Source organism: Ranitomeya imitator, chromosome 9 (genome assembly GCF_032444005.1).
Source record: "Ranitomeya imitator isolate aRanImi1 chromosome 9, aRanImi1.pri, whole genome shotgun sequence".
Lineage (NCBI taxonomy): Eukaryota > Metazoa > Chordata > Amphibia > Anura > Dendrobatidae > Ranitomeya > Ranitomeya imitator.
This window is the reverse complement of record NC_091290.1, coordinates 32,681,542-32,696,667: the sequence shown is the minus strand read 5'-3', so window position 1 is coordinate 32,696,667 and position 15,126 is coordinate 32,681,542. Positions and strand designations below refer to the sequence as shown.

Below are 15,126 nucleotides of genomic sequence, written 5' to 3'. Positions count from 1 at the left end.
AAATTTCCGCGGCAATTGTGCAACGTGTGCACTTAGCCTTAAAAACCCACCTGCGTTTTCTGCCAAGAGAAGCGGATTCAGTGCAGAAAAATCTGCAGGCAAATCTGCAACGTGTGCACATACCCTAAAAGAATCCACAGCATAATAGCAGTATTATGATGTTAAACCATATTGTGAAGCTGCAGGCAGTGTGGCGCTCTCCTGCGCAGCCAGTGCTGTATTAGGACTTCTGTAGAACTCAGTCTGCACAGAGGTTCCATGGTGTAATGGTTAGCACTCTGGACTTTGAATCCAGCGATCCGAGTTCAAATCTCGGTGGGACCTTGATATTTTGGCTTTGTACTTTTCTGATCTCTAAGCAAAGCAGTATAGATTTTATAAACATAGCTCTATATGAACTAATGCATGTGTACTAATGTGAAACTGTGTGCTTAATGTTGAAATGTAAACAGTTAATTAGAAAACTTATGTATACATTCATATAATCTGATTTTATTAGCAGTTATTTTTATTCCATAGAAATTTAAAGATATTCCAATGTAACATTTGTGAGGGGGAAACAAAATAGTTCGACTTTGTTTTTCCGCACTTTTTAAAAACAAGAAAATATAAGCCTCCCCGTCGGGGAATCGAACCCCGGTCTCCCGCGTGACAGGCGGGGATACTTACCACTATACTAACGAGGATTGGCGTATACCTGCGGTGCAATTGTTGAATGAAATAGATTGGACAGGAGGCGGCCATGTCTGGAGCGCTATGTCCTGTTTATAGATGAATGAGTTGTGCGGACCCAAGTTGTCAGGATGGCCGAGCGGTCTAAGGCGCTGCGTTCAGGTCGCAGTCTCCTCTGGAGGCGTGGGTTCGAATCCCACTTCTGACATGTTTTTTTTTTAGGCTTTTTTTATGTCAGTAAGTTGTTTGCTTGTGTATGTTTTTTCTTTCTGTTAAAAAAATATAACTAGCCCTATTCTGCTGTAACACAAAATAATTCACCTGCATGTTATGAGAAATGGAGGTCTCAAGTGTTTTTTTTCTTTTTAACACATCCTGGAAATTATATTACTTTGCTTAAAAGATTAGCAATAATAAAAAAAATATTAAATTAAAAAAAAAGTTGTGTCAGAAGTGGGATTTGAACCCACGCCTCCATTCGGAGACCAGAACACCCACAGTTAGTGGAAGATTGCTCTTGAGTCTGGCGCCTTAGACCGCTCGGCCATCCTGACACCTGATGTCACTAGAGAGCAGAAGTATTAATGAGCCGTACAGAGCAGGAGCAGCAGCGCTACATACATGTGATATGATTCTGGGCAGAGCTGCGGCAGTGCGATTGTAGTGTATTTGATGGTATTTCTACATTTTTCAGTTTTTAGAATGGAAAAAAAGCGCACAACGCAGAACAAAAGGCACACTAGAGGAATTTGACAGATCTTGTTATAGGTCAGTGAGGTTTATTGGAGACAATCGTTCTCCATCCTGAAAACGCATTTGTGAACCATTGGTAGTAAAATTGATCTACTTTGCTTCAGCCAATGAGCAGCAATCATGCACATTTTAGGGGGATCCTCCTGGTCAGTACTGACAACCACCATAGAGAATGTGGGAAGTACAGGAGGAAAGCAGCGATGATAGAACTATGGAGCTTCTCCTGCAGTGATCACACAGACACATAGACTCTGCCGCATCGCATCACTATGAGTCAGGATGGCCGAGCGGTCTAAGGCGCTGCGTTCAGGTCGCAGTCTCCCCTGGAGGCGTGGGTTCGAATCCCACTTCTGACATTAGTTCTGTTTTGGTTTTAATTTCTCAAGTTTACATGTGATTCATATAATGTCGCAACGGTTTATTATTACATTTAAGTCCTACTTCAACGCTCCGATATCCAGAGGGGAAGCTGCACTGTACGCTTTTTTTGTACAGCGCTGTGTGACGTCATTTCATGTGTGACATCATTTCCTGTGTGCCCGATGTTGGCGGGAGTGTGTACTTGTACTGGTTGTGGCTGTCCACCACGTGGTCTGCAGACATGACAGATGCGCCCTCGGCACCGTTGGCCCGGCTGGAGGTGGGTGCACTGCCCTCTGCCCCCCGGGAGCCCCTGCACCTCTTACCGTGTCAGATACAGCGGCGGGGGGCTGCTAATGTCAGCGAGTTCTTCACCCCCGCAGTGAGAGAGGCGCCTGGAGGTGAGGACGGAACTGTGCAGACACCAGAGAGCAGCAGCGGAAGCTCCATAGCAATACGGCCCTGTGTTCTGTGAGACGTGTCTCTTTGTTTTCTGTTTCCGTTTTCTATTGCAGCCATTGTCACAAGTCGCGTGTGTGTGTGTGTGTGTGTGTGTGTGTGTGTGTGTGTGTGTGTGTGTGTGTGTGTCGTCCCCTGTGAGGGGCTCTTGTGTGTGTGTGTCGTCTCCGGTGAGGGGCCCCTCTGTGTGTGTGTGTGTGTGTGTGTCATCTCCGGTGCGGGGCTCCTGTGTGTGTGTGTGTGTGTGTGTGTGTGTGTGTGTGTGTGTGTGTGTGTGTGTGTGTCATCTCCGGTGCGGGGCTCCTGTGTGTGTGTGTGTGTGTGTCATCTCCGGTGCGGGGCTCCTGTGTGTGTGTGTGTGTGTGTCATCTCCGGTGCGGGGCTCCTGTGTGTGTGTGTGTTGTCTCCGGTGCGGGGCTTGTGTGTCAGTGTCGTCTCCTGTGCGGGGCTTGTGTGTGTGTGTGTCGTCTCCTGTGAGGGGCTCCTGTGTGTGTGTGTCAGTGTCATCTCCGGTGCGGGGCTTGTGTGTGTGTGTGTGTGTGTCGTCTCCTGTGAGGGGCTCCTGTGTGTGTGTGTGTGTCATCTCCGGTGCGGGGCTTGTGTGTGTGTGTCGTCTCCGGTGCGGGGCTTGTGTGTGTGTGTGTCGTCTCCTGTGACAGGCTCTTGTGTGTGTGTGTCGTCTCCGGTGCGGGGCTCCTGTGTGTGTGTCGTCTCCGGTGCGGGGCTCCTGTGTGTGTGTTGTCTCCGGTGCGGGGCTTGTGTGTGTGTGTGTCGTCTCCGGTGAGGGGCCCCTGTGTGTGTGTGTGTCGTCTCCGGTGCGGGGCTTGTGTGTGTGTCGTCTCCTGTGAGGGGCTCTTGTGTGTGTGTGTGTGTGTGTCGTCTCCTGTGAGGGGCTCTTGTGTGTGTGTGTGTCGTCTCCGGTGAGGAGCTCCTGTGTGTGTGTGTGTGTGTGTCGTCTCCGGTGAGGGGCCCCTCTGTGTGTGTGTGTCGTCTCCGGTGAGGGGCCCCTGTGTGTGTGTGTGTCATCTCCGGTGCGGGGCTTGTGTGTGTGTTGTCTCCGGTGCGGGGCTTGTGTGTGTGTGTGTGTCGTCTCCGGTGAGGGGCCCCTGTGTGTGTGTGTCGTCTCCGGTGAGGGGCCCCTGTGTGTGTGTGTCGTCTCCGGTGCGGGGCTTGTGTGTGTGTGTGTGTGTGTCATCTCCGGTGAGGGGCCCCTGTGTGTGTTTGTCGTCTCCTGTGTGTGTGTGTGTCGTCTCCGGTGCGGAGCCCCCATATAGCTTGTATATATACACAGTATGAGCCCTCACACTGCCCCTATATACAGTACGAGCCCACACACTGCCCCTATATACAGTATGAGCCCACACGCTGCCCCTATATACAGTATGAGCCCACACGCTGCCCCTATGTACAGTATGAGCCCACACGCTGCCCCTATGTACAGTATGAGCCCACACGCTGCCCCTATGTACAGTATGAGCCCACACGCTGCCCCTATGTACAGTATGAGCCCACACGCTGCCCCTATGTACAGTATGAGCCCACACGCTGCCCCTATGTACAGTATGAGCCCACACGCTGCCCCTATGTACAGTATGAGCCCACACGCTGCCCCTATGTACAGTATGAGCCCACACGCTGCCCCTATGTACAGTATGAGCCCACACGCTGCCCCTATGTACAGTATGAGCCCACACGCTGCCCCTATGTACAGTATGAGCCCACACGCTGCCCCTATGTACAGTATGAGCCCACACGCTGCCCCTATGTACAGTATGAGCCCACACGCTGCCCCTATGTACAGTATGAGCCCACACGCTGCCCCTATGTACAGTATGAGCCCACACGCTGCCCCTATGTACAGTATGAGCCCACACGCTGCCCCTATGTACAGTATGAGCCCACACGCTGCCCCTATGTACAGTATGAGCCCTCATATAGCTTCTCTCTATATACAGCACGAGCCCAAACACTGCCCCTGTATACAATATGAGCATCTCACAGCCCCCCTATATACAGTATGAGCCACATGTCAGGGTTTTTCTTTTTTCCTTGGCCAGAGTGGTCTTCACAAAAGTACGGAAACTTGCCCGATATTAATCCAAGTGTCAGATCAAACTGGCCAATTCAAGTCTATGGATTCGTGAAAAAAGTCACTGCGGATGCCATTCATGAAATTTAATTTGTGAAATCTCCATTTTATTTTTTTTCAGCCCAGACTTTTGATGGTAAAAACTGGCACTGTCCAAACTCTGATAACACTTTGATCACAAACGCTGATGAAGCGCAGGCCGATTTTTGCGTACAAGAAAAATAACTGATGTCTGAATGAGCCCCAAGGCTGGAATGACACTAGCATATTCGATGGTGCACATGTGGACCACAATGCCCAGACTGACTGCTGGTCTCCTGACCTGTATTTACAGCTTCTTATGTGTCTCCATTGTGGTCTGTATTTCAGGCGCCTTAAATGTTGTCCTTTGTGTTTTTCATATAGCACAAAGCCATAGGAATGTTGGTTCACACTGGCATCATGGCTTCGGGTGTTACAGGGCCTCTACACATGGGAATGGTGCAGCATACAAAGTAATGGCATAAAGCATGAAAACCTGCCTATGTGAATAGCACCTTGAGAAAAAAAAAACTATAGACACTGCTCAAAAAAATAAAGGGAACACTAAAATCTCACATCCTAAATATCACTGGATGAAATATTCCAGTTGTACTGTAAATCTTTATTCATTATTTAGTGGAATGTGTTGAGAACTAGTGATGGGACTTCGGGGTTTTTTTTGGGAATCGGCTCTTTCGGCTCGGCTCAGCAAGAAGAGCCGGCTCTTTCGGCTCTTGAATCGGCTCTTCAGTAATCTCACCAATATAATGACACAAAACCTTCTAGTTAACAGATTAACATTGTTTATATTATTTTTCATTATAAGAACATCAAACAAATGCAAAAAATGTGCAAAACAGCAGTATAACTTAATAGTGAAACATTTTTAGAAGGTCATTAGGACAAATTGGCATTAAGAAACACTAAGTGCCTCAGTTTGGACGGGCTGATCCGGTTTCTTCTCTCTGTGATTATCTGCCGTTTTGGAGAAAATTCTCTCTGAAGGGACTGATGTTGCTACTGAACACAGGGCAGGATGCCAATAAAGGCTTCTTTCACACTAGCGTCGGGCTCGGCCCGTCGCAGTGCGTCGGGCCGAGGTTACCGACGCTAGCGTTGTCTCCGCCGCACAACGGGTGCAGCAGATGCTGCTTTTCAGCGCATCCGCTGCCCCATTGGGAGGTGGGGGCGGAGTTCTGGCCGTGCATGCTCGGTCGGAAAGACGATCCGTCGGCTGCAAAAAACGTTTTTTGCGGCCGACGGTCCGCCACAACACGGCGCGACGGTTGCGACGTGTGGCAATCCGTCGCGTAATGTTAGTCAATGGAGAAAAAACGCATCCTGCAAACACTTTTGCAGGATGCGTTTTTTCTGCAAAATGACGCATTGTGATGGATTGCAGTGTGTGAAAGTAGCCAAAGATGTAAGAAGACAGTGCATGAGGACAAGTGAAACTTGAGCTGTGACTGGCTGCTCTGTGGTCACATGTTCTGCCTTCATTTACATCCTGCTTCACTGAGCACTGCTGCCGACTCCTCTCCTACAGGACTTTCAGCAGCAGCTTTCCTCTCTCCCCCTCCAGCACACAGTCTCTCCTGGCTCCTCTCCTCCCCCTCCACCACCAGGCTGAGGGAAGGGAGGAGAGCAGAGAGCCACTAGGAGATAACAAGCGGCTCACTGATAGGTGCCGGCTCATATCGTTCACAGTGAAGAGCCGGCTCTTTGAGTCGGCTAGTTCATGAACGTCACATCACTATTGAGAACAGTAAAACCTAAAAATGATCAATGTAAATGACAACTAATATCCCGTGGAGGTCTGGAGTTGGAATGATGCTCAAAATCAAAGTGGAAAATCAAATTGCAGGTTGATCCAACTTCAGTGGAAATGCCTCAAGACAAGGGAATGATGCTCAGTAGTGTGTGTGGCTTCCACGTGCCTGTATGATCTCCCTACAACGCCTGGGCATGCTCCTGATGAGGCGGCGGATGGTCTCCTGAGGGATCTCCTCCCAGACCTGGACTAAAGCATCCGCCAACTCCTGGACAGTCTGGGGTGCAACGTGACGTTGATGGATGGAGATAATCAGATACAAAAACCGTGTGCACTACTGGAGAAGAATGGTGCTAGGTTAGGTTCCCACACCTTCATAGACTATAAAGAAAAAGAACCCAGCACTCAACTGATGCTTTAGTGCAATTTTAATCGTAGTAGTACCCAATAAACGTTTCGGTCCTTGAATGGACCTTCGTCAGTAACTACATGTGAAAACCAAAAACAAGTGTAAACAAAAATTACAGAAAATAAAGTTGCATACAAAATAAAGTATATACAAGGTATTTTGGAGAAGGACAATAGCATCGGTACAAAACTCTGGTCAATCAATACATAGAGTATATGCTGGGGAGAAAATAACCCGAATATCTAGGCTAAATTATGTTCCACTCAGGATGAAATAAGGAGAGATACACCAGAAAGATAATAGTGGGAGAGGAGGTACATACCGTACTGTAGAATAATAGAATAGACCGTATGGTCATAGGGTACAAAAAAGCAGCGTCTGTAAGTGTAAGAAAGTCCCATAAAATTCCCATGGACCGGTAAGCACATGGTGTCAGGGGATATAAGGTAAAACATACCTTATGTGTGAGTCAGATAGGAGCGGTACTGTGGGTGGATAATGAAAAAGAAATTACATACCGAAAAAAAAAAAAAAAAATTACATACCGAAAAAAAAAAAAAAAATTACATACCGAAAAAAAAAATAATAAAAAAAAAAATTACATACCGAAAAAAAAAAAAAAAAAAAACTCATACCGCAAAAACCGGCCGATCAGAGAAACGCTCTAGTGCAGGGGATTTACCTGAGGAGACCGAGCTGGATAGTGGTGCTGTCAGACGCGGTGTCCACCGCTAGTCTGATCAGAAGTAAGTGCGGCCGCCATCTTATAAGAAAGGGGCGGGACAAGCCAGCTCCAACAGCCAATCAGCGGCTGGGTGGCAGACAGGAAGTGACGGCGCGCTGTGAGGACTACCTCAGTGTGCAGCTCAATGAGAGTTCCTGTGTATGGTGACCGGAAGTGACATCACGTTGTCATAGGGATAGGGCAATACAATGGAAAAAAAAAAAAAACCACGAGCGCTGCGGAAAGCGCGGCAAGGAGAAAGTAGAAAAGGAATGAAAATACAGGCAACATAGGACAAGTGATATGGAGCTGAAGTGCCTATACGGAGATAATATGCTGGGTGAACAATCTCCATGGTGATAGGTGCTCCTATGGTCTATAGGTCTGATTAGTGATATGATCAGCTAGGTGAGGATAACCAGCTTGGTCCAGTGAGGTGTGCGGGTAGACCGAAGTGATCAGTACAGACGACTCTAGAGGTAAAAGAAAGGAAGAATTAGACAATGGTAAAAATTGCATCAATGACTTACAATGGTAAAAATAACAAAACCAGTAAGATAGAAGAAGTCCGTAATGACCTGTGGGAAAATAACATGATACCACATTGCAGGGCAAATCACCCGATAGTACCATACAGTCTCAGAGAAAAGAGGCTAAATCATAGTCTCTATTGAGTCCCAATGGGTGGAGGGTCTCCAATGTGTGGATCCAAAACGCTTCCCTCCGCTTTAGGCGAGCAACCCGATCACCACCCCGCCGGATGGGGGGGATATGTTCTATTACCTGGAACTGTAGCTGTGAGATATTATGACCCAAATTATGGAAGTGGAGGGGGATGGGTAACAACAGGTTCTTACAGCGGACCGTGGATTTATGTTTGGAAATCCGATCGCGAATAGGTTGCGTTGTTTCACCTATGTATAGAAGTCCACAGGGACATTTGATTAAGTATATAACCCATGATGAAGCGCATGTGAAATACTCCGGGATTCGGAATGACTTTCCAGAGCGAGGATGATGGAAGCGGGGTCCTTTAAGGACATTATGACATTGAGAGCAGTTCAGGCATGGGAAGGTCCCGGTACGTGGACTCTGTAAGAACCGTTGGCGGGGGGATGGAATACCTGATCCCAAATCTGCCCTGACCAACGAGTCCTTTAAGTTGGGTGGACGTTTGAAACAGGGAAGAAATGGGTTCTGAAACTCAGTAACGTTGGGGTAACCCTTGGACAGCAGGTGCCAATTCCGGCGTATTGACCTATGTAGAATGTACGCAAACGGGTGATATGAATGAACAAACGGGATCCGATTAGAGGCTCTATTGGGTCGTGGGGTAGGGGGGGCAGCAGCTTTTTCCAGTATCGCTGGCGGGTAACCCCGTTGAGTGAACTTAGAAGCCATTTCCTGGAGGCGGATCGATCTAAGTTCTGTGTCAGATACAATCTTAGAGACCCGATAAAATTGGGACTTAGGTACTGAATTTTTTGTGGCCGGAGGGTGGAAACTCGTAAAATGTAACAAACTGTTACGGTCAGTGCTTTTAGTGTAGAGGTCGGTAGTGAAAGAGCCATCAGGTTGTAGAATGACTAAGGTGTCTAGGAAATTGATCTGTGTAGTACTGTAAGACATGGTGAAAGAGATACCTGGCCAGGCCGTGTTCAGCCAATCGAAGAAGAACGCGAGGGCTTCCAACGAGCCCCCCCATATGCAAAAGACGTCGTCGATGTAACGTTTCCATACAAGGACGTGGTCACGAAATAGTGGGTGAGGGTATATCTGACTCTCCTCAAAATCGGCCATGTAGCAATTAGCATACGGGGGTGCTACGTTGGAGCCCATCGCGGTACCACGGATTTGTAGATAAGTCATCCTGGAACAAAAAATAATTACGGGTAAGAATGATGGTTAGTAGGTCAATACACAAGTTGATCTGGTTGGGTAGCAAGCCGGACTGGGTCAGGAGTTTATGGACCGAATTGATGCCTTCTATATGGGGGATAGATGTATACAAGTCTTTTACATCCATTGTTACCAGAATTGAGTGTGGAGGAATGGGACTTATGTCTTTCAGGATGTTAAGGAAGGATCCTGTGTCCAGGATAAAGGATTTTGATGTCCTAATCAATGGGGTGAGAATTTTTTCTAGGTAAATGGCCAGTGGGGAGAGGATAGAGTCGGTAGAGGCGACTATGGGCCTCCCTGGGGGTTTCTCTAAGTTTTTGTGGATTTTGGGAATGGTATAAAATACTGGGGTGATAGGGTGTAGTTTGGTGAGGAAGTCCCGTGTCTTAGGGTCTAAGACCCCTAACTCAATATATTTCAAAAGAGTGTCCGAGATGATTTGACGAGTCACGGATAGGGGGTCATGTGGTAATTAAAGGACTCGTTGGTCAGGGCAGATTTGGGATCAGGTATTCCATCCCCCCGCCAACGGTTCTTACAGAGTCCACGTACCGGGACCTTCCCATGCCTGAACTGCTCTCAATGTCATAATGTCCTTAAAGGACCCCGCTTCCATCATCCTCGCTCTGGAAAGTCATTCCGAATCCCGGAGTATTTCACATGCGCTTCATCATGGGTTATATACTTAATCAAATGTCCCTGTGGACTTCTATACATAGGTGAAACAACGCAACCTATTCGCGATCGGATTTCCAAACATAAATCCACGGTCCGCTGTAAGAACCTGTTGTTACCCATCCCCCTCCACTTCCATAATTTGGGTCATAATATCTCACAGCTACAGTTCCAGGTAATAGAACATATCCCCCCCATCCGGCGGGGTGGTGATCGGGTTGCTCGCCTAAAGCGGAGGGAAGCGTTTTGGATCCACACATTGGAGACCCTCCACCCATTGGGACTCAATAGAGACTATGATTTAGCCTCTTTTCTCTGAGACTGTATGGTACTATCGGGTGATTTGCCCTGCAATGTGGTATCATGTTATTTTCCCACAGGTCATTACGGACTTCTATCTTACTGGTTTTGTTATTTTTACCATTGTAAGTCATTGATGCAATTTTTACCATTGTCTAATTCTTCCTTTCTTTTACCTCTAGAGTCGTCTGTACTGATCACTTCGGTCTACCCGCACACCTCACTGGACCAAGCTGGTTATCCTCACCTAGCTGATCATATCACTAATCAGACCTATAGACCATAGGAGCACCTATCACCATGGAGATTGTTCACCCAGCATATTATCTCCGTATAGGCACTTCAGCTCCATATCACTTGTCCTATGTTGCCTGTATTTTCATTCCTTTTCTACTTTCTCCTTGCCGCGCTTTCCGCAGCGCTCGTGGTTTTTTTTTTTTTTTTTTCCATTGTATTGCCCTATCCCTATGACAACGTGATGTCACTTCCGGTCACCATACACAGGAACTCTCATTGAGCTGCACACTGAGGTAGTCCTCACAGCGCGCCGTCACTTCCTGTCTGCCACCCAGCCGCTGATTGGCTGTTGGAGCTGGCTTGTCCCGCCCCTTTCTTATAAGATGGCGGCCGCACTTCTGATCAGACTAGCGGTGGACACCGCGTCTGACAGCACCACTATCCAGCTCGGTCTCCTCAGGTAAATCCCCTGCACTAGAGCGTTTCTCTGATCGGCCGGTTTTTGCGGTATGAGTTTTTTTTTTTTTTTTTTTTTTTTTTTTTTTCGGTATGTAATTTTTTTTTCATTATCCACCCACAGTACCGCTCCTATCTGACTCACACATAAGGTATGTTTTACCTTATATCCCCTGACACCATGTGCTTACCGGTCCATGGGAATTTTATGGGACTTTCTTACACTTACAGACGCTGCTTTTTTGTACCCTATGACCATACGGTCTATTCTATTATTCTACAGTACGGTATGTACCTCCTCTCCCACTATTATCTTTCTGGTGTATCTCTCCTTATTTCATCCTGAGTGGAACATAATTTAGCCTAGATATTCGGGTTATTTTCTCCCCAGCATATACTCTATGTATTGATTGACCAGAGTTTTGTACCGATGCTATTGTCCTTCTCCAAAATACCTTGTATATACTTTATTTTGTATGCAACTTTATTTTCTGTAATTTTTGTTTACACTTGTTTTTGGTTTTCACATGTAGTTACTGACGAAGGTCCATTCAAGGACCGAAACGTTTATTGGGTACTACTACGATTAAAATTGCACTAAAGCATCAGTTGAGTGCTGGGTTCTTTTTCTTTATAGTGATGGATGGAGATAGACATGATGTCCCAGATGTGTTCAATTGGATTCAGGTCTGGGGAACGGGCGGGCCAGTCCATAACTTCAATGCCTTCATCTTGCAGGAACTGCTGACTCACTCCAGCCACATGAGGTCTGGCATTATCCTGCATTAGGAGGAACCCAGGGCCAACCGCACCAGCATATGGTCTCACAAGGGGTCTGAGGATCTCATCTCTGCACCTAATGGCAGTCAGGCTGTCTCTGGTGAGCACATGGAGGGCTGTGCGGCCCTCCAAAGAAATGCCACCTCACACCATTACTGACCCACTGCCAAACCGGTCACGCTGAAGAATGTTGCAGGCAGCAAATTGCTCTCCACGGCGTCTCCACACTCTCACGTCTGTCACATGTGCTCAGTGAGAACCTGCTTTCATCTGTGAAGGGCACAGGGCGCCAGTGGCGAATTTGCCAATCCTGGTGTTCTGCAGCAAATGCCAAGCGTCCTGCATGGTGTTGGGCTGTGAGCACAACCCTCATCTGTGGACGTCGGGCACTCAGACTATCCTCATGGAGTCGGTTTCTAACCGTTTGTGCAGACACATGCACATTTGTGGCCTGCTGGAGGTCATTTTGCAAGGCTCTGGCAGTGCTCCTCCTGTTCCTCCTTGCACAAAGGCTGAGGTAGCGGTCCTGCTGCTGGGTTGTTGCCCTCCTACGGCCCCCTCCATGTCTCCTGGTGTACTGGCCTGTCTCCTGGTAGCGCCTCTGGACACTACACTGAGACACAGCAAACTTTGCCACAGCTCGCATTGATGGGCCATCCTGGATGGACTGCACTACCTGAGCCACTTGTGTGGGTTGTAGAGTCCGTCTCATGCTACCACGAGTGTGAAAGCACAACCAACATTCAAAAGTGACCAAAACATCAGCCAGAAAGCATTGGTACTGAGATGTGCTCTGTGGTCCCCACCTGCAGAACCACTCCTTTATTGAGGGTGTTGATAATTGCCAATAATTTCCATCCAGCATGTGAAATTGATTGTCAAACAGTGTTGCTTCCTAAGTGGACAGTTTGATTTCACAGAAGTTTGATTTACTTGGAGTTATATTCTGTTTCAGTGTTCCCTTTATTTTTTTTGAGCAGTGTATTATGTTTAAAGACAACACTGATAGGGAATTTAGATTGTGAGCCCCAATGGGGACAGTGTTGATGTCTGTAAAACTCTGGTGAATTAATGGTGTTATGTATGTAAAATACATAGTATGTACTGCACAATGCCACAAGTAAAAAGTACATAAGATGATGATGGGCAGACAGCTCACGTGTCCAGACCTGAACTCTGTATCTAACAGGAAAAGAAGTGTCCTTCCGAGGAAGGATGCTCCGAGGGCAAGAAGTCAGCGTACCAGCTGGATACATGGGCATTGTCCTGAAGGAAGATCATAAACCATGCTCCGAGGAAGAGGTAGGAATCGGTTTATCTATTTTTACAAGAGTAAAAATTCAAGGATTTGGATATTACAGGGGTTGGCAAGGACGATTTCATTTTTTTAACTATGATCCTAAGATCTAACAGGCAGATCTCTACTGCCACAATGATCACAGGTCGCTCCTGCCGGCAATTCAGCTTCTGACGTCACATCGCCAAAAGTAGCGGCTTCTCTTTTTCTCTACTCTGTTCATAGGGTGTGATTGCCGATGTCCTACTAATGGACATCCAGTTCCCCACTGCTGATCAGCATGACGCCACCAGTTACACCTCGTAGACAGCGCAGCGCCGAAGAGGAACTTTGGTGTGGAACAGCTGAATTGCCGGCAGGAGCGGTCCGTAATCCCCCTGAGCCGTCTCCGGGTAGAACAGGCAGGTAGTTGCCTTTACTAGCAAATTCTTGCCTGCTAGTTTTTGCGCCCATAGTAAAAAAAAAAATTGTCCAAGACTGTTTTCAATAGTTTTATTTTTTTTTTTTTTTTTAAAGATGTGACAATATTTTTCTCCATAAGCGAATGTATGTTGTCCGTATAAACTGTACGCATTCAATATGGGTCTGAGATTCATCCATGTGGTTAATCTGACCGTAAGCGACATGACGTGGGCTCACTGTTATTCCTCCCTTCTCCACCGTTACACTTTGTCATCTGGAAGCAGAAGGCAAAAATCCAGTATAGTCCATGGCTCAGCATTGAGGAAGAGTCCAGAATCCCCCATATCCATACAATCACTGCGTCTTTAATCTAGACGCCTCCCAACTACTGTATCGTGTATTCGCCATTCTTACGACACTTTATGTTAATTTTGGTATTTATATTGTGACCTGATATGAGGTTTTATGATTCTGGAATTCACGATATTTTCTGTTTCATTTCCAGGATCGTTGTTTAAATGTCAGATCCACCTTTCAATCATTCACACAATGGAACTTGGAGACCCCACCATCTGCAGACGATGTGTTAGTAATGTCACTGGCGTGGCCGGAAATAGCTTCTGCGGTAAGAACTCCCAAAACTTGTCCAAATAACCACATGCTACTGTCCGATGTGACAATGCCCCCCCACCTGTGCAGTCCACAGTGGAACTGCAGATTGTTTTTGACATCACATTCAGCCCACAGAAACACCATTTTGTGCGCATCGAAGGAAAAGAATTAACCCTGTTTCCATACTCCTTTGTAGCAGGAGGCTCATAAATATGGATTTTTTTTTACTTATAGGAAAAAAAAATGACCCTCTTCTATGAGTAGATAATTCAGCAAATGTGCCCTCCCAATAATCCACCCTTGTAAACATGCCGGCAGTCATTTGACGAACAAGCAAGACACTCCTTCGTTATGTGATAATTATCGGTTGCACGTCATCCTATGTAAATGGGATGTACAGCCAGTAACCTGATGGTGTATGGAAACAATGATCATTCTGCCCGCCTGTAAATGAGCAGAGCTCGTGGAAATCCAGGCGCGTCCTCCTCATTACCATGTATGAAATGGCGTGAATAACTCTGTTGCTTGTGAATATACAGTTTAGTTTGTGTATCTTTGCCGGCAGCTGTAAAATAATCTGATGCGTTATGTTTTTCAGATTCATGCCCCAGTTGAATAGAAACTGAATGTTGTCTTTGGTAGAAGAAAACCATTACACTATATTGTTAAAACTCTGCAGTGTTACTCTTTCATATTTTGCATCGCAGCCTCTGTATATAACTCTGGATGTACTTGTCATGTTCCTGTCTGCAACAGTTTTAATAAAAAAATTAATCAAATTGGATTTTTTTTTTTTCTGAACAGTATATGTGGGGAGTGCAGCTCTTATACAACAACATGGAGGTTGTACATGGTGCCAGTGTACAGTTCACAAATATATGGCTGGATTATAAATCATAATGCTGGGCTAGGGGTGGTTTGAGTTTATTGGGGCTAGGCTAGGGATGGGCTACAGCTGTGGGCGGGATAGGGGTGGGCTACGGATGGGACTAGGCTACAGCTGTGGGCGGGCTTGGGGTGGGCTAAGGATGGGACTAGGGGTGGTGTGGATTTATTGGGGCTAGGGGTGGGCTACGGCTGGGGCTATGCTACAGCTAGGGGTGGGCTATGGTTGGGGCTAGGGGTGGGCTACGGCTGGGGCTAGGCTACAGCTGCGGGCTTGGACTAGGGATGGGGTGGGTTTATTGGGGCTAGGGGTGGGCTATGG

General features: G+C 46.9%; 1 protein-coding gene and 4 non-coding genes across 5 annotated transcripts; 4 read left to right on the top strand and 1 right to left on the bottom strand.

Moving 5' to 3' along the window:
• Positions 1-252: 252 nt before the first annotated feature.
• On the top strand, positions 253-324 carry TRNAQ-UUG (transfer RNA glutamine (anticodon UUG)). The gene has a single exon. It is a non-coding gene; the product is annotated as a tRNA-Gln (tRNA).
• A 473-nt stretch (positions 325-797) lies between these two features.
• On the top strand, positions 798-880 carry TRNAL-CAG (transfer RNA leucine (anticodon CAG)). Its single transcript has one exon. It is a non-coding gene; the product is annotated as a tRNA-Leu (tRNA).
• Positions 881-1,117: 237 nt separating this feature from the next.
• Positions 1,118-1,226, bottom strand: TRNAL-CAA (transfer RNA leucine (anticodon CAA)). The gene is made up of 2 exons: positions 1,189-1,226; positions 1,118-1,163 (listed from the first exon to the last, which is right to left on the bottom strand). It is a non-coding gene; the product is annotated as a tRNA-Leu (tRNA).
• A 472-nt stretch (positions 1,227-1,698) lies between these two features.
• TRNAL-CAG (transfer RNA leucine (anticodon CAG)) lies at positions 1,699-1,781 on the top strand. Its single transcript has one exon. It is a non-coding gene; the product is annotated as a tRNA-Leu (tRNA).
• A 159-nt stretch (positions 1,782-1,940) lies between these two features.
• Positions 1,941-14,698, top strand: RNASEH2C (ribonuclease H2 subunit C). The gene is made up of 4 exons (XM_069738513.1): positions 1,941-2,186; positions 12,798-12,910; positions 13,813-13,932; positions 14,518-14,698. The coding sequence occupies exons 1-4, from the start codon at positions 2,027-2,029 to the stop codon at positions 14,536-14,538; spliced, it is 414 nt and encodes a 137-aa protein (XP_069594614.1). The 5' UTR covers positions 1,941-2,026; the 3' UTR covers positions 14,539-14,698.
• The last annotated feature ends 428 nt before the right edge of the window (positions 14,699-15,126 follow it).

Excerpts from the sequence above, each read along its gene's own strand:
- RNASEH2C (XM_069738513.1), top strand. The coding sequence starts at position 2,027 with ATGACAGATGCGCCCTCGGCACCGTTGGCCCGGCTGGAGGTGGGTGCA. Across the intron at positions 2,187-12,797 it reads AGTGAGAGAGGCGCCTGGAG|GAAAAGAAGTGTCCTTCCGA; the intron begins GTGAGGACGGAA and ends TGTATCTAACAG. Across the intron at positions 12,911-13,812 it reads AACCATGCTCCGAGGAAGAG|GATCGTTGTTTAAATGTCAG; the intron begins GTAGGAATCGGT and ends TTTCATTTCCAG.